General features: G+C 35.9%; 1 protein-coding gene across 9 annotated transcripts in view; it reads right to left on the bottom strand.

The window, feature by feature from the left end:
* Window positions 1-20,280, bottom strand: part of LOC131440691 (teneurin-a) — a 337,735-nt gene that overhangs the window by 257,763 nt on the left and 59,692 nt on the right. For all 9 annotated transcript variants that reach the window (XM_058612195.1, XM_058612198.1, XM_058612196.1 and 6 more), the window contains 2 exons: window positions 11,523-11,696; window positions 57-163 (listed from right to left, as the gene is read on the bottom strand). In XM_058612195.1, the coding sequence (XP_058468178.1) occupies window positions 57-163; window positions 11,523-11,696 (281 nt within the window). The remainder of the gene's footprint in view (window positions 1-56; window positions 164-11,522; window positions 11,697-20,280) is intronic.

The following is a 20,280-nucleotide window of genomic DNA, read 5'->3' as shown; positions in this document are numbered from 1 at the left end:
CGAGAATCATAATTATTATGTGAAACAAGTAGGAACAAATTAGAAAGATTGCTTACCAGCGAAATAAGCCAACATTGCTGTGAGTAGTACGGATAGTAGAATCAAGGCGATGCCCAAACATTTCCATGAACACCTGTGCTGACATCTTTTGTCAATATGAAACCTACAATTAAAAAATGAGAATAATATTTACATAGCTGTATATGTTATGTACAGTATAATCAAATACCTCATAATGAGTAATTTTATGCTCTTATAAAATGTCCATATAGTAGAAATAAAATAACTGACAAATGAGTAGAGCCGAGATTGATTTCTATAACTAAAGCAACCAACATAGGTTGAGTTTATACTGATTTTAAGAGTTTACCGTATGGGTAGCTGAAGAGCGAAAATGAATGCATGTCAATTCTTAAAATAATTGATTGCATGTGTATATTCGTAAGTAGAAGAGTTTTTTTGTGTATTATTGATATTTAGAAAAATATGCACAAAAAATAAAATTACTTTCATTGAGTGCATGTAATTTTAATGGACCTTCACATAAAAAAACTTGAAGTAGGTAAAGTTAGAGACATAACCGCGAGATTGAAATAGGACTTCAATCGAGCTAAAAAAATGGTGTGTCTTAATACTACTCAAGTTTCTGCAGTTGATTTTTCGAATTTTCCGAATAAGTTCTTTATGATATTTTTTAAGTCCTGAAATAGACCCATCCGATCTCTTTTTCCTCCGATTTTTCGTGAAATCGAACATAAAATTGATTTTTAAAAATTCTCACTTATTTTAACATACGGCTTGTTTAAATTTTATATAACAAAACGTCAAGTTGCAAGAAAAATAATGAATGTTTTAGAAAAGTGGAGAGATAATAAATAAAAAAAGTTTCCCGATGACAAACTTTTTAACAATTTTCGAGAAGCGATATTTTCGAGAAAATTAATATTTCATGAGAATATGCCCTTTTTATATTAATCTGGTTCTCCATCGCCAAATTTATTAGTTTTGTAATCCTCATGAAATATTGAATAAATTATTCTTAGACATCCTGACGATTCGAGTAGCTGTTTTCGAGATATTTTGAAAACAAAATCGTTGGTTCATAAAAATACACATTTTTACGTTTTTTTACCTTTTTTTAAAAATATAAAAAATAGGTATAGAATTCGCTCAAACTTTAGAAAAATTTTCCGAGGCCCGGAGGGCCGAATGTTATATACCATTCGATTCAGCTCGACGAACTGAGCAATGTCCGTGTGTGTATGTGTGTGTGTCTGTATGTGTGTTGTCAACTAAGAGGTCGAGATCTCAGAGATGGCTGGACCGATTTTGATCAAACTAGTCACAAATGAAAGGTCTCCCCGTCACCCTGAACGCTATTGAATGGTTTTGAGATAGGATGTTTACTTTTTGAGTTATACGAAGTTTTATGTCAGAATTTTCAGTTTTTTGACAGTATCTGTCACAATTGACCTTGAAAACAGAATATATTTTCAGACTTAGATTCCGCACAACAAGCCATATATTGTTAAAATCCGTCCATTTTTAACGGAGATATCGAAATTTTTGTGTAAGCGACTTTTTCTCCTATTCCAGCAGTAGAAGTTTTGAGCACTGTCTGGCAAAGAAATGCTTGGGAGCAACATAAAACACGATTTTTATACTGTTACTTACAATTGTTTCTAAGTACCCAAAAGACTGTGTACAGCATGATATTTTGCCTCGGACCGATTTTAGCACGGTTCGTTTTTGGCAACATAATCGTTCGAATATGGCATATGTAAACCAGATGATATCAGCATTTTCGAGTTATAAATAATTCCATAATTATATTGATTTAAACTACTTACAGCAATAAATGCTGGAAGAACATAACACCCATATACCATTCGAATCAGTTCGTCGAGATCAGCAAAAGCGTGTGTGAAAAATAATTCCACTCAATATTCTCGGAAAATTTCTTTTCTACAAACTCAGATTCATATGAAAAGTCGTATGCTCCCAAACAAGGTTCCTGAAATATGTTTGGATCTGACTTCTGGTTCCAGAGCTAAAGGATGATATGTGAAATGAAGTTAAAATTGTGTAACTAATTTTTTTTCGTAGATGGCTGAGCCGATCTAAAATTCAAATGAAATTTAAGAACCATTCAAGATTCAAAGGAAAAGTCGTAAAATCCTATAAAACATCTTTCTTTTCAGCCCGATCCAACTTCCGGTTTAGGGGATACAGGGTGATTAGTATAAAAATGTTTATTTCACATAAATTAATCAGGTTTATCAGTTTTGCTGAATTGGATAGTCGATAACCAAATATCTACACTGATTTTAAAACATTTTGAAACAAATGTAAACTATACAGCTACTCAGGTGAATTTATCTGACTTCGGCTACAACGATTTTCGAATTCCGGTTCCAGTATCGAATCGTTTCTCAAAGCTCAATCGTTTTAACAAAAAAAGCCAAATCGACAAAGACAAAATTAATTAATTTTATCCAATTCTGACTTTCGATTCTGGAATTATAGGATGATGAATTTTTAAAATTCAAACCGATATAGAAGATGACAATCCCGAAAAGCGTTAAAATTGGACTCAATACTATTGCAATTTATTCGTCATATTAATGTATGGCTATTAGGGTGGGACAAAATATCGATTTCAGCTCCACTAAACTTTTCGTGTTCCTTTTGGGTCTCATAAGCACCATGCAAAATTTTAGCTCGATGGGAGAAACTATATTTTCGCGCCCGCGGTTCAAAGTTTGTATGGGATTTAGTATGGGAAAACTAACGTTTAACAAAAAAATCATCTGGAGGTCACCCTATATACTCAAAAAATCAGGGGATATGTAATTTTTGTAGGAAATTTAATGAGGAAGAAAACCTTCGAAGACTATAACATAATCCAACATCTGTAAAAAATGTTATTAAAGAAAAACCGACACAAGGTCCGAACGATGGCTCATTCCTTAATATATCTAGCACCACTGCTGCTAGTTGTGGTAATATGAGTTTGCTTTCTTTTATTATGCTACAACGGCTGATCTGAGTTGTTTGATGTCTTCACAATAGTTGCTCGGTGTAGTTTGAAGATTTTTTTAAACTTAAAAACCATGTTCCAAAACTCACTGTAAAGACACACAAAAAACTAACTTTTTTATTTGAAGAAATACAATTTTGAAGTCTTCCACAATATTGTTGATAAACTCAAATACTATAACTTTGTCGAAGACATAAACCATCTGTATCATATGGTTTAGAAGATATGGATGATATAAAAATAAGAAAAAGAAAAACTTGGAATCAATGTTTTTTTCATAGTATTAAATGAAATCATCGTGGGAGGTAATTCCAGATCCCCACGGTAGCGATCATCTATCGATCGTAATCTAAATCACCAGCGGTTCAAAACCATCGAAGACAATCAATGTTTCGTATGACCTCACGCGGAATATTGATTGGAATAGCTATGCGACCTCGATATCTGAGAAACATGACAGAACTCAACAACTTCCTCCGGAAGAAGAGTACACGTTTTTGGCTGGCTAGATTCTCGACACCGCGGCTCAAGCTCAGACGAAAGGTGTACCCGGCGCAAAAACTAACATCCGTCCTCCCAACCAGTGGTGGGACAAGGAGTGCACAAATTTAAACGCGCATAAAATATTCAGAAAGAAGGAACACCTGAAATCACCGAATTAACGCGGCGTTAGACGTTAAAATTAAAAACTTGATTAGATCCAAGAAACGCGATTACTGGCGTTGGTTTATAGACGGCTTAACGAAAGAAACATCTATGAGCACTCTTTGGAACACAGCCCGACGAATGCGCAATCATAACACCTCGAATGAAAGCGAGGAATATTCCAGACTCTGTTCCGGAACAGAAGATCACCCGCGCCGCGACACCAAATACAAACGAAACACCGTTTTCGATGGTAGAGCTCTCACTTGCACTCTTGTCATGTAACAATAGAGCCCCGGGATTAGACAGAATAAAATTCAACTTGTTGAAAAATCTGCTTGACCCCGCCAAAGGCGATTGTTGAGTTCATTCAATAAGTTCCTTGAGGACAATATTGTTCCACATGACTGGAGACAAGTGAAAGTGATCGCCATTCAAAAACCAGGAAAACCAGCCCCCGATCACAATTCGTATCGGCCGATTGCTATGCTTTCCTGTATCCGGAAATTGTTCGAAAAAATTATTCTGTTTCGTCTAGACAATTGGGTTGAGACTATTGGCTTACTTTCAGATACAAAATTTGGTTTTCGCAAGGATAAAGGAACGAACGAACAAATGGCGTCAGTTTTCCTAGACATTAAGGGGGCTTTTGACTCAGTTTCTATGAATATCCTATATGAGAAATTGCATCAGCATGGTCTTTCGTCAGTTTTGAACAACTTTTTACATAATCTATTGTCTGAGAAACATATGTACTTCACGCATGGTGATTTGTCGACAATACGATTCAGTTACATGGGCTAAGACAACTTGCCGACGACAGCGTTGTGTCAATTATAGGACCCAAAGCTGGCGATCTCTTCAAATGGGTATCGAATTCTCTACGGAGAAAACTGATCTGGTTGTATTTTCGAGGGAGCGAAAACCAGCACAATTACAGCTTTAATTAAGAGGTGAAACTATAGCTCAGGTCTTCACATTTAAATATCTCGGGGTCTGGTTTGACCCCAAATAACAATTTTTGTTATACTAGCTTATTTGTGACTAGTTTGCAACCAGAAATTTGAGTTATTGTAACAAACATCTAATCACTTGAGTGACTCAAAAAGTGCAGTTACTACTAGTTTCTATGTCGGTTAAAAATAAGTTGTCGTTACGTTGTAATGCCATACTGAAATAACTTATTTTCCATAACTTGAAAATAACTTATTTTCAAGTAAACTAGTTGAAACTTGGTTGCCATCGACATTATAAACATTGAATGAATCCATAATGTTTTTCTATCAACAATAAAAAGACAGTATAGTATTTGAAATTACAAATTTGATACAAGGTACAAATTTCACAACGATTTTAAAACTATCGAGCCGAATTAAATTTTAATAACCTGTTTTTTATGCGCCTCCAATAAAAATTTACAATAAACAACAAAAAAACTTATGTCCAGAATACTCAAAATTAATTCAAGTAGAGTGATTTCTCATTATTATCATCATGATAATTGTAATATTACAATCGATGTTTAATCCCTATGTTGTTTTCTTAGAGTTTATAATAAAGAATAGAACAAAAAGGACTATTCTGCCTTTCATTATTTTCGTCAAAAAGTAGTTTAAAAAAAAGTAATTTCCTGGTTTTATTTATGTTTCATACATTTCTTGCGACTCCATAATGTGATCGCCATATTGAAGCCAACAAAAGTTTTTTAGGTTGCATTTTCGTTACCATTACGTTAGGAAAACCTAACGATAGCTATTTGAATCAATGCAGAAATTGATTGCTATAATCTTATAATATCTAAGTTATTGCTACATCAATTAACCGTAACGATTTACATATACGCTTACGTATTTATAATGGTTTCGCAACTTTTTTCAACTAGTAGGTAAAACCATAGCTGTGATTGAAGATATGTTAGAATCAAGTAACGATAACTTACAAATGATAGCTAGTTCAATGTTTATGTTATAAAGAAAAACTACTGTCGCCTTGTGTTAACCAGCATAACATAAAAAAAATCTGTTTTAATCCACCTAGTGGTGTAATGATGCGTTTCTCATATCAATCATACTATCATATAAAATACTGTGGTATTCTTCAAAATAATTTTATTCGATTCTTAAAAGAATAATCGGAATCGGTTTGTTTGACCGTCTACTGATAGAAACTATCAATTGGAAATGATTTGAGGTCGATTTTGAATTTTTTTTAAGGTTTTTCCCCATTTTCAGTGATGGTATACAATTTTTAACCCACTTTACCCTATATGTCCGAATCCGCAAGTCGGATCCTCATGGAATTCAGGAATTACGTATGGGACTACAGGACCTTTCATTTGAACCTAAGTTTGTGAAAATCGGTCGCGCCATCTATGAGAAAAGTTAGAACACATATTTTCTTTATTTTTACGTTTCGTCTTTGACTCATCAGTGCAGAGCAGTTCAAATTGAACTGCTTAGTGCTAAACTCTGAAGTTCAATTTGAACCGCTAAGCAGACGTAAAGTTTCTGCTGCTTACAGAACACTTTTTGTCTTTTCTGACGTGCCGAACGAAAACGTGTTTTCGACTATTTCTGGCCGATGCAGGTATGGTCATTTAGGGGTTAGCCAAATTTTGTGCTAGGGCACATAACCGTTTTCATTATTTTTACGTTTCGTCTTTGACTCATCAGTGCTTAGCGGTTCAAATTGAACTGCCGAGTTTAGCACTAAGCAGTTCAATTTGAACTGCTCTGCACTGATGAGTCAAAGACGAAACGTAAAAATAATGAAAACGGTTATGTGCCCTAGCACAAAATTTGGCTAACCCCTAAATGGCACATATTTTTTTTGCGCATTTTACCCCATAACTCCCGAACCGGAAATCGGATCCAAATAATATTCAGGAATTTTTTATGGGACCTCAAGACCTTTCATTGGAATCTAAGTTTGTGAAATTCGGTTCAGCCATCTCTGAGAAAAGTTAATGCAAAAAAACGTTACATACACACATACGCGCACACACACACAGACATTTTGCGTACTCGAAGAACTGAGTCGAATGGTATATGACACTCGGCCCTCCGGGCCTCGGTTCAAAAATCGGTTTTCACAGTGATTGCATAACCTTCCTATATGAGAAAGGCAAAACATGTTCGTGCTCTTGTTGCAACATAGTTGGGCTAAGTGGTATCAGAACTATTTACTGGTTACTACTATTGGAGTCAAATAAACTTATTTTAAACCAGTAGCTAGAAGCATAGTTGCTATTAAAGATATGAATGGATTAAGTAACGATAGCTTATAATTTATAATTAATTCAATATTTAAATAACTATTTCGTAACTAGTTATGTTTGTTTGTTTGTTTTCGCACAATAACGGGATCATGGTATGGTTCCCACCCAGGAGACCTGATCAGGTTGTATCAAACAACGATATTGTCCATGATGGAATACGGATGCTTCTGCTTCCGATCCGTGGCGAACACTCATTTCATCAAGCTGGAAAGAATTCAGTATCGTTGTTTTCGTATTGCCTTGGGTTGCATGCAATCGACTCATACGATGAGCCTCGAAGTGCTGGCGGGCGTTCTTCCATTGAAAAACCGGTTCTGGGATATTTCATATCGTATACTCATTCGGTGCGACATTTTGAATCCTCTGATGATTGAAAACTTCGAAAAGTTAGTTGAGCTTAATTCTCAAATCCGTTTTATGTTATTAATTTTTTTTTCGTTTGCTTCCAACCGTGCTCATTTCTTGGATACTTTTGATTCTGCTGTGTTTTTCGATACATCCATGAAAGAAGAGATTCATGGAACAGTCAACTGTGAAAAGATGTTTTATACTGACGGAATAAACATCAACAAGTTCACAGGCTTCGGTATCTTCAATCAAAACATCACCGCTTCGTACAAACTCAGTGATCCGGCTTCAGTATACGTCGCAAAATTAGCTGCTATTCAGCACACCCTCGAGATCATTGAAACCTTGCCCAAAGACCATTACTTCATCGTCAAGGACAGTCTGAGCTCAATAGAGGCTCTCCGGACGATGAAGCCAGGCAACATCCCTCATATTTCCTGAGGGGATATACGGGAACATTTGATAGCTTTATCTGCACGGTCTTATTCAATATCGTTAGTCTGGGTCCCTTCGCATCGTTCCATTCCGGGCAATGAAAAAGCTGACTCACTGGCTAAAGTGGGCGCATTAGAAGGTGATATTTATGAAAGACCTGCTTCAATGAATTTTTCAGTATTTCACGTCAAAAAACTGTCGAAAGTTGATAAACTTCATGGACGAATGACGAACTGGGACGATGGTCACACTCCATTATCCCTAAGGTATCAACGAATCCTTGGTTCAAGGGGATGAACGTGAGTCGTGATTTTATTCGTGTTATGTCACGGCTCATGTCAAATCACTATACATTCAACGCACATCTCCGGCGTATCGGGATCGTGGAGAACGGGCTCTGCACCTGTGGCAACGCTTATCAGTCGTGCGTAGAGTATCGTGACGTCAGGTAAGAGCTACTGGAATCCCTCAGGGCCCGAAGTAGACTGCCTGAGGTTCCGGTTCGGGATGTGTTGGCGAGTCGGAATAGTTCATATATGCTTCTCATATATCATTACCTTAAACACATTAATATACAAGTTAATGTAATCTGTTACATGTTAATTGAAAAAAATGTGACTACAATAAAACTAGCGCCATCTCTGTATGAGACCCGAGATTTTTCAGCTAATTTCCAATCTAACCTGTTGTTCGTGGATAAGATACTGATATGGTTGGCGTAGGTATAGCGTTCACAACGTTTATCTTGTTTTGAGGCATCTATAATGCAATCCCCCACAACTGCCAACGCCGTATTTTTACGGGAGTATAAAAATGGGACGCAATTGATTTCCCAATCCGCAACGAAACATGAAATATATTTAGAGAAACACTTTTTGAACAAATGTGGTTTTTTAGCGGTGTTTAGAATTTTTTCCCCTTCGCCACATTTATTTATTTTGCAGGAGAAATAAAATACAAACTAATCTGTATATGTGGCAACTAGAGCTGTGCGCCGCCGCGCCACGCCGCCGCCGCCGATAATTTCGACACGCCGCCAATTTAAGAAAAAGATGATCAGCGCGCCGGTTATCCCATTTTAATCGTGCCGCCGATAATATTACATCAGCCGAAAAAATGATTTTATCAATGTGGAAAATTGTTTACAGTTTTCATGAAAATTCATTGAAAATTTCAGTACAGTCACTTTACTCCTACTTATACTGAAAATCAGTACTACCGATGTCAACCGAAGCCAATGTCATTTGATTCAAAATCTATTTTCTGTCTTTATTTAAAAGGTTTTGAGCTATTGGCACATTATCGCAACATTATCGGTCGCGACATCTGAAAATGAAAAATGGAACCAAGAAAAGGAGGGTTCTTCCGAAAAAAATAAATAATGTTAGGTTTTTTCGGATTAACATTTTTTTTTAGAAACCGGTGTAGTGTTGATTTCTCGGGTACTAGAATGTTAAGTCGATCGAGTACCATTTATTTTGGATACTTTATTTGTTATTCCCGGGCATTTGAATAATGGAATTGAACAAAGTTTCATGCTCTATTCTAAATAAAGGTTAGTTTTCGCACAATAAATTAAGATCAACGTTACCAACTCAAAGTAAAAACATTTTCTTTTACTTCTACTATGACTTTTCAAATGAATTTACCCGTTTTTATAAGAAATCGTTACAAATGTGTAATTAAAATTTGAATTTGTTAATTTGATATTATTTTTGATTTCTGAATGAATTTGAGCGCCAAATCGATTTTATGTTAATTACATACGTACGAAAAAGATATACTTATTTTTTGAGTTGACGAAACGATTTTTATACATGATAATTATCAACTATGTAAAAAGCGATTTGAAAAATAGTTCCGAATAAAACTTCATATTTCTTGCTCATAATAAAAAAACCCTTTGTATATGAATGAAATATTTATTTAAACAATAGTCAACCATCTCCAAATAATCGCACTTATACTCATCTCAATTTCTCTTCTAATTCGATGCATTCGAAACCATTTACCATCTCTATTCACTACGTTGGCTTTAATGGATCACATAAACATTAGGATCTTTGATTGTAGGTCGACAAAACAATAAGATAGAGAAATTGTCCTGTGTGAATCAATATTAAAATTTTAAATATGTTTATAATTGATTACGCCGAATCGCGCCGCCTCCGCCGCCGATGTTTTCAGGAAATAGCGTCACGCCGATTCGCCGCCGCCGCTGGTCAAAAAGACGTTTCAGCCGCCGATGTTGACAATTTTGATCGGCGCACAGCTCTAGTGGCAACACTGTTTCGCACGAGATTTCGAAACAAGATCCACACTGGTATAAATATGTGTTCTACATAAATGCTTTCATTTTCGCATTGCGTGAAACGGTTATTGAAGCAGAAAACATGTGGATCGCTTAAAAAAATGTTGTCATCACATTGTACATCTTTTATACCAATGCAGTTTTCTTCCTCAGAACGCGTTCTGATTGGCTAATGCCGACATGGGTCTAATCAAAAAGATTCAAATCAAGTTGAAAATCTATTGGTGGTTAGATTATATATTTTTTTCTACAGATCATTGAGCTATGAACTTTCAAAATACGAGAAAGGAAAACACGCGTCATGAGTTTTCCTCATTGATGCTCGTTGATACCATTACCAATCATTCTAGGAAAATTTAACTTTGAATTATTTGAGATTATGCCATACAACTCAAAGTTTCATCATAAAATTATGATCATGTTTCCTATGGTATGTAGCAAAAATTATGTTGATACGTTAGATACAACAAGAGATATTCGCAATCAAAAACTTATCACTTTCTTAGAGAGTAAATTTTAAAAAGGCGCGTCATAATAAAGTAAGTCATATTCACGACAAAACAAAAATTTTTCCTTCGCTAATTTTTGTATATGATCCGCCTAGCAGTGTGATGACAACTTTTCTGCTTCAATATCCGTTTTTCTTTCAAAAATTGTGGAACGGTGCAAAAAACAAATCGAGCCGAAATACAATACTGAATAGTGCTGTATTCAATCTTTCAATCGCACAAAAACTGTTGTATTAAAAATTGTTTAATTTTGATTCCAAGCGTCATTTCATCGTGATTCGTTCAAAACCCCAACTAATGGCATATGGCGAAAAATGTATATCTCCATGAATAATTGACGGATTTCTAACTCATTCGATTGGTATTACGATAGGGTATCTAAATTGGGAACACTTTTTATTATTCAAAAGCCTTCTCTGAGATTCACACCTCTTTATTTTGCACACACATGCAGACATACACAGACATTTTCTCAGTTTGTTTTCCACAGTTTGAGCGAATTCTGAACCTATTTTCTTTTTTTTTTTTTGAAAAAGGTAAAAAGAATAAAACTACATTTTGGTGTAACCGATAAGCAATGCTTGATATCTCGACTCCAATAGATTTTAAGGATTTGTGCTCGGCATTTTTCCTTTTTATATTATAGAAATGAATTCTCTATCACATAATATAGGCAAATCATAACTTTAACCTCACTTCGATTACTGAAAATTTTAATAACATCAAGAGAAGAGTTCTTTTGAAGACATTTAGGCTCCAAAATCAACCTTTGAAGCGCAAACAAAAAACGCCTTTTGGTGTAATGGATCCAAACACACCAAAACGCATTTTGATTTTGGAGCCTAAATGATTTCAGAGAAATTTTTCATAGAAATGGCCCCCTTCTCTTGATACAATTCAAATGGTCAGTCATCCACCTAGAAGTGAGGTAGATATATATATTCATATACACATTACCTTGATGGTGAATAAGGGGAGTAATGAGGTGCATGCCCAGGATGCAGAGTTCTGAGTGGAAATACTGGCATCACTAAAGGTGAGGATCCACCTAAACCTGATCCCGAATTTGTGTTCGTACTTGGCACTCCTTGTGGCATCTGTTGCTGACTTGAATGTAAGGTTGACTGAAGCCTGGGAATTAAAAAACAATATGTTTAATTTATTACTGTTTTCGTTGTGCTCACTAGCGACAGTACAATGATATATGCGGTTTTAACGATGGTTTCTACAAAAAATGTTGGTTACCTAGATTAACTCCGATTTTAACAAATCAGTATTTCTCGTGACTAACAGTTTTTGTTTGTGTATATCGTTCATTTAGACCCAGCTTCAACTTAAGCATGGGGATGCGGTTTTTTTCTGGGGGTATTCCCGAGCGACTTCCATTTCTACTGATTAGATGATTTGAAGATGGATTTATATTATTTCTCGATGAACAATAGATTAAGTGCAAATGATAGTTTCTCTTTGTTTACTTTGCTCTCTTTTAATTATTACAAAATATTCCTGTATTTTTCGATAAATTTTTCGGTGCATAATAAAATATGATAGTATTAGTAATTGTTCGCTGCAAACAGTTAGAGAGATGGAGCAATCCGTAAAAATCGAAAGAGAATGCAAAAAAATGCATCTTTAAATCACTTAGAAGCGTTTAACATTACGGAAATTCTGAGACTTTGTAAGTAAAGCGTTTTCTGCATTCCCATCGTATACCAGTGAACCAAAATTAACAGCGAATTGCAGTGCAGTGCATACCCACACAAACGAACACATATTTGGCATATAGCGCCGCATTGCACACCTACCAGATGAATACTTTTCGATCGGATGACAAGACGAATTTCACCCATTTTTAATGCCAATATTATGCATCATAAGATTGTATCAATTTGTTATCATTCAATTAGGTTATATGATTATTGTTTGGTTAAATAATAGTAGCTAAAAGCTTACGCTGAAAGATAATTCATTGTGTTTAGCCACATTTAATGAAAATGAAGTATCTATAACTATCTCCATAACACAATTTTGAACTTAATCCATTTGCAAGTCACCGTTTCGCACGTAATGTGAACGACTCCGTCGACAAATGAATCCATTTTTAAGCTTGAAGTAATGCTTTCGAATCAAGTGAAATGTGGCAAATCCATTAACAAATCACTGTGATACAAGCGCTTCAAATTAGGTCCGTAAAATCTATCGTCGATATTTTCAAAATGGCCAGCTAGTTATATAATCAACAGCTGATCGGTATTCAATATACTCAAACGAACAAGGTGTGGAGCAGACAGACAATGACATCCACACACACAAACGCGGGCTACAACTATCCAGCGAGCGAATAGATATAACTCAGTTATTTCAACCACTAAGTAGACAAGCAGCATTTTTCGCTAGCGACTAAAATGAAAATTGTTCGAAGATTCATAGTAAGGAGAACGATGCGGTATTTTTTATGCATGTCGCGAAACCCCCCCATGGCAACCGAAGCAAAACTGTTACTAACATAATTCGAGGTATAAAGCAACGATCGAACCGTCAGTCATGCAAGCGAAACCAAACGGATGACACCATGATGGCATACTGTGATAACATAGGTCGATTTATACTAAATTTTCAAAAGCAATGGAATAGTGCTATTTTTGAAATTTTTGGTTGACACCCGGCCCCGTATAGTAAAGAGTAAGGCATTTTTAAAGCAAAAAATACGCACCCTTGAGGTTATAAATAAAAGAGCACAAGACCTCCCTTTACTTTAATCCAATGCCTAATAAAAATGTTAACAATATTTTTCAGAATTGGATTGTACTAACAATGAACAAAATATTAATTCAGGAAATATTCATTATGACAAGTGTACATAACAAAGACAAAAGCCTTTTCTTTGCTTTTTGCCTTTCTCATATAGAAAGGTTATGCAATCACTGTGAAAACCGACTTTTGAACCGAGGCCCGGAGGGCCGAGTGTCATATACCATTCGACTCAGTTCGACGAGTACGCAAAATGTCTGTGTGTGTGCGTTTGTATGTGTGTGTGTGTGTATGTGCGTATGTGTGTATGTAACGTTTTTTGCACTAACTTTTCTCGGAGATGGCTGAACCGATTTTCACAAACTTAGATTCAAATGAAAGGTCTTGAGGTCCCATAAAAAATTCCTGAATATTATTTGGATCCGACTTCCGGTTCGGGAGTTATGGGGTAAAATGTGCAAAAAAAGAAAATATGTGTTCCAACTTTTCTCATAGATGGCGAGACCGATTTTCACAAACTTAGATTCAAATGAAAGGTCTTGAGGTCCCATAAAAAATTCCTGAATATTATTTGGATCCGACTTCCGGTTCGGGAGTTATGGGGTAAAATGTGCAAAAAAAGAAAATATGTGTTCCAACTTTTCTCATAGATGGCGCGACCGATTTTCACAAACTTAGGTTCAAATGAAAGGTCCTGTGGTCCCATGCGTTATTTCTGAATTTCATGCGGATCCGACTTCCGGATCCGGAAATATAGGGTAAAGTGTGTTAAAAATTGTATACCATCACTGAAAATGGGTAAAAACTTTAAAAAAATTTCTAAATCGACCTCAAATCTTTTCCAATTTGATGGTTTTTATCAGTAGACGGTCAAACAAACCGATTTCGGTTATTCTTTTAAGAATCGAAGAAAATTTTGTTTTGCTTTTCTCATATAGAAAGGCTATGTAATCACTGTGAAAATCGACTTTTGAACCGAGGCTCGGAGGGACGAGTGTCATATACCATTCGACTCAGTTCGTCGAGTACGCAAAATGTCTGTGTGTGTATGTGCGTATGTGTGTATGTAACGTTTTTTGCACTAACTTTTTTTGGAGATGGCTGAACCGATTTTCACAAACTTAGGTTCAAATGAAAGGTCCTGTGGTCCCATACGTAGTTCCTGAATTTCATCAGGATCCGGAAATATACGCCCTTATTCTGAATAACGACGTATTGATTTTTCGATCGAATGTGGTTCGATCGAATCATAGCTACCTTTGATTTTGCTAGCGTTATGGGGAATACAAATGAAATACGAGGGAAAAACGATACGACGTTATTCAGAATAAGGGTGATAGGGTAAAAGGGTGTTAAAATGTTTATACCATCACTGAAAAGAGCGAAAAACCGTAAAAAGTTTTCTAAATCGACCTCAAATCTTTTCCAATTGATAGTTTTTATCTGAAGACGGTCAAACAAATCTATTTCGGTTGTTCTTTTAAGAATCGAAGAAAAATAATTTTGAAGAATACCACAGTATTATATATGATAGTATGATTGATATGAGAAATGCATCATTACACCACTAGGTGGATTAAAACAGGTTTTTCATATAGAACGGATATGCAATCACTGTAAAAACCGACCGGAGGGCCAAGTGCCATATATCATTCAAATATCTTCAGTAGGTTTCCTTGTAAATTACTGAGCCTATTTTCACAAAAATAGATTCAAATGAAACACCTTATGTTTTCCATAGAAAAGTACTGAATTTTGTTCGGATGCGATTTGAAATTTGAAAAAAATTGAAATAGAGTTTGTAGGTATTGCAATTGATGACAATACGAACCGACTTCCCTTATACCGGTTCCGGAAATACTTGCAACGGTGTAACTGACTTCGTTTCCTCAGAGGTGTTATACATACAGATTATTTATGCACAAACTACCACCAGGGTTGGGAAAATCAAAAATCATCAATGATCTAAGATCACTACTGATTTTAAGATAGTAATCCCGATCATATCTTAGCTAATGAAAAAATTATCGTTGCGAAATTACAACTGATCTGATCTCTAAATGATTTTGATTTTTGTATGATCATGATCATGTCAAGTCGAGATCAGTCAAGATTTAAATTTCAAAAAAATCACTACTGATTCGATCGAAAGTGATTGGAGTAGAAAGACATTTTTGGTCTACTTATGTGTGTGAGGGTGATCGAACTAGGGAAAAGCATTAATTTCGTATCTTTCGGGAATCTAATGACGGATGATAAGAAGCGTTAAAGGAGCATATATAGTCATGATTTTTATCATTTTATATACAAAGGGGTGTTCAACTCAGCGGAAATTTTTAGCTTTGTATCCTTCGGGAATCTAATGATGGATGTGGAGGAGTATCAATGAAACATGTTGATCAATGATTTTCATCATTTTATATGTATGGAAGATTTAAAATCGGTGGAAATTATTACTTTTATACCTTTCGAGAATCTAACGATGGAATATTTCATGATATAAATTTTTGAGTGTCAAGCTTTTAGTAGCCCATTAGAGCCAGCACACGAACTTTATGCAGCATTTGAATAATTTACTACTAATTGTTTTAGAATGAATTTCCACATTCATCCCAGGAAGGTGTAGTTTATTGGTAAATTATCGAATAATACTATCATGTGTTTATTGCTCTACTTTATTGACTACCGAGATTGCAGTGAAATGCGAATAAATCCGAACAACCAGCTGTCATCTAACGTGATGTCAAACTAACTTTCTAACAAGAATCATCAAAAACCAAATGCTTACACTATGCAGCTGGAAGTATATTCACGTTAAAAACTTCATCTAAAATCAATTCAAAAACCACTATGCAAAAATTAAAATACTTCTTACGTGTCTTGATTTTCTATAGCTTACAACGAAAACAAATGTATTGATGGATTGGTTGTATAGATTGATTTGGAAGCTTATAGTGTACTACTTCTTGTTTTTCAGAATTTGTCCTCAGGGTGTTTGTGGGGAATGGATATTATGAGTACCTCTAAAAAAAGGGTTTTTTGTGAAGTTTATAGAACTTTCCAAAAAACGATATTTTTTACTGAGTACAGACATTATTTGCACTTCAGAGGGTGCGAGCGAAACAACTAAACGAATTACCACTATGTTTGGCACATGTACCAAAGGTGTGAATCGATACTTTTTGATAAGCACAGACAATATCTACACTATTCAGAGATGGTCATAAGGGTAATCATGAAGGAGAGTAGTAAGTTCACTAAAAAAAGGGGAGTTCAATGTAATTTTGTTTCGACGAGAAACAATACTTCTTGACTAATATAGATACTACTTTCACATCAAGGGACAAAAGGTTATTTTAAGGGAGAGGGAGCGTAGCAAGTACCCGACACGTTGGAGGTGTAAGGAAAAATGATCGGATTTTACGAAAAAATGGCACTTCATGACGAGTACAGCATATTTCTAGACACTAAGTGAGGGCCACAAAAATATTCGCAAGAGGGAGAAGGAATAATTATTCTTAACAAAGAGAGGTAACATTGATCTGAATTGACGAAAAATCATATTTTTTATGTAAATTGAAAAGACTAACGAACCAAGCTTATGGAAATAAATTTATGACAACATTTGTATTACCTGAATCGTTATTCAATAGTACGAGTGCAGTTATGATGACAAACAGCCTTTCGTTATCAAATAATCAATATCAGATGGAATATCGTGTGCGATTACGTGGAAATAATAATGTCATAAGAATTTTTATAACGAAGAGGTAGCACTAAGTGTTTAGTGCTACAAATGATACTGCACCTCCTCAAAACAAATCTGGATTGCAGATACCCGACGATGATTCAACTACTACACAACTCAGAATCTATTACCAGAACGTGAGAGGCCTGCGCACAAAAACGACGACCTCTTCGTTGCTGTTTATGATGCAGAATATGGCGTAATTGTACTGCCCGAGACATGGCTGAACGATGACATCTCCTCGCTGCAGTTGTTTGGTCCTGGATACACAGTTTATCGGAACGATCGCGATCCAAAAATTTTTGGTAAAACAAGAGGTGATGGTGTACTCATCGCTGTAACTAATAGGTTAATGTCTAAAGCAAACAAAAATTGTAACATTACTCCCGAAAAGCTTTGGGTGAACATAGGTAGTCAAGATTTCAACGTATGCGTCGGTGTATTATATATTCCGCCAGATTTGGCAATTAATTCAAGCATAGTACAACAGCATATTGACTCCGCGATGAATGTTACAAACTCGCTTGACCCTTCAACCTCTCATATAATATTTGGTGATTACAATCAACCTGGTATTGTGTGGAAAGACACTTCCTATGGATTTACGTCTGCCGATCCGTCATCCTCAGTCGTGTCGGGATCTAGTAGCACTCTGTTAGACGGGATGTCTTTATTGAACATGATTCAAATTTGTACAGTGACTAATATATTGAATCGCACTTTGGATCTTTTGTTCGTTAACGAGGAAGCGTTAGCGAACTGTCACGTGCGTCAAGCTGATGAAGCACTTGTTGGTATAGATTGCCATCATTCTCCTCTGTTGGCTGAATTAACATGCTACCAAAAAATCTGTTTCAATGATGTGGTCGAAGATGTAGAAGTTGATTTTTTTAAAACCGATTTTCTTAAACTTAATAGTTCATTGGAGTCAATCGATTGGAAATTACTCTTGGACAATGCAAAAGACGTCAATGTAGCGGTGGAAAGATTCACATCTGTGCTCAACTATTTGTTTAGACTACATGTACCAGCCCCTCGTCCTCGACCAAAACCACCTTGGTCAAATCGACACCTTCGTCAACTAAAACGTATAAGAGCAGCTGCCCTTCGGCACTATACAATTCGACGTAATCCTACTACCAAACGGGAATTCACTCATGCCAGCAACAATTATAAGGCGTATAATCGCTTCCTTTATTCGAGACATGTTCTACAGATTCAAGCCTTAAACAGAATCCAAAACGCTTCTGGTCTTTTGTGAATAACAAACGCAAGGAGAACGGTCTTCCTTCCATGATGACTCTTGGGAATGAAGGTTCAAGTTTGTCTGGTGAAATCTGTAAGCTGTTTGCTAAACACTTTTCAAGTGTTTTTGAGACTGTGTTATCTACTTCAGCACTGGTGGAGTCCGATCTAAGAGATGTTCCTTGTGATGTACTAAGCCTTAATAACATCCAGTTTACCAACGCTGATATACTCACTGCATTGAATAAGTTGAAGTCGTCATCATCGTCTGGTCCAGATGGCATTCCTGCTATTATATTAAAAAGATGTGCAAATGCTTTGTTCTCTCCCTTAAAACTTATATTCAATCAGTCGCTCTCGCAAGGAATATTTCCGCAATGCTGGAAAAAATCATACATGTTTCCCGTATTTAAAAAAGGAAATAAGCAAAATGTAGAAAACTATCGTGGACTTACGTCACTCTGCGCCGGATCTAAATTATTCGAGATTCTCGTGAGCAATGTTCTGTTCAGTGAAATTAAAACATACATATCGACAGATCAACATGGATTTTTCCCAGGCAGATCTACAGCTACAAACCTTGCTCAGTTTACATCGCATTGCATTCGAAGTATTCAAGATGGGGCACAGGTGGACACGATTTATACTGATCTCAAAGCAGCATTCGATCGCGTGGATCACGCTATTTTACTTGCGAAAATTCGAAAACTGGGTGCTTCCAAAACGTTTACTGAATGGATTAGATCGTATCTCGTCGGTAGAACTCTCTCTGTCAAACATTGGAAATAACGAGTCAGATAATTTCTCCAACTTGTCAGGCGTACCTCAGGGTAGCAACCTAGGACCTTTGCTGTTTTCTTTATTTTTTTATGATATTTGTTTTATCCTGCCACCAGGATGTAAGCTTATTTATGCAGATGAACTAAAACTCTTCTTCATCATTCGATCCGAAGAGGACTGCGTTGTTTTGCAAAAACAGCTCGATGTTTTCTGTGATTGGTGTACGCGTAACCGATTGACGCTAAGTGTATCCAAATGTTTTGTAGTTACCTTCACACGCAAGAAAAAGCCTGTTGTTTGGAGCTACGCTGTTTCCGGAGAATGTCTCGAGAGACTATCAGTTGTCAGAGATCTTGGTGTACTACTGGATACACAGCTATCCTTCAGAGACCACTACTGTCATATTAGTGCTCAAGCCAACCGAAATCTTGGATTCATATTCAAAATAGCGAAAGAGTTCAAAGATCCATATTGTCTTCGATCACTGTACTTCACCCTTGTGCGATCAGTCCTTGAAACTTCATCTGTAGTTTGGAGTCCTTACATAGATGTTTGAATTAACCGAATTGAATCAGTTCAAGCTAGGTTCATTCGTTATGCTCTAAGATCTCTGCCATGGCGTGACCCTACAGAATTACAACCCTATACAGATCGCTGCAGATTGCTTGGTATGTACACGCTTGCCAAAAGGAGGAATATCTTTAGGGCCGCTTTTATTGGAAAATTACTAATCGGTCAAATTGACGCTCCATATATACTTTCTCGAGTTAATATTAACGTACCACCTAGAACTTTAAGATCGAGGAACTTTTTAAGACTTAACCATCAACGTACTGATTATGGACAGAACGAACCCATAAGGGGGATGTGTTGTATTTTTAACCATGTCTATGATTTTTTCGACTTTTCCATTTCATGTGATAATTTTAAAGATAGACTTAAGAAATTTACTTAGTGTATAAGAATCTATGTAAAAACCAATATGTCAATTTATGTAACATAAAACTGTTTGTGATGTGATTAGATTGTCAGTTCAGCCAACCATAGAAATTAGAAAAGAAGAAGGGGTTTTTATACCAAATTGAAGATAGTTTCTGTTTGGATCTTCAATTGGTCTTTTCCCCTTCCAATGCTTCATGTAGACTATATCTGGTCAGATGAAGGAATAATAAATAAATAAATAAATAAATA

The sequence above is a fragment of the Malaya genurostris genome, chromosome 1 (assembly GCF_030247185.1).
Source record: "Malaya genurostris strain Urasoe2022 chromosome 1, Malgen_1.1, whole genome shotgun sequence".
NCBI lineage: Eukaryota > Metazoa > Arthropoda > Insecta > Diptera > Culicidae > Malaya > Malaya genurostris.
This window is presented reverse-complemented; position numbering and strand designations above follow the sequence as displayed.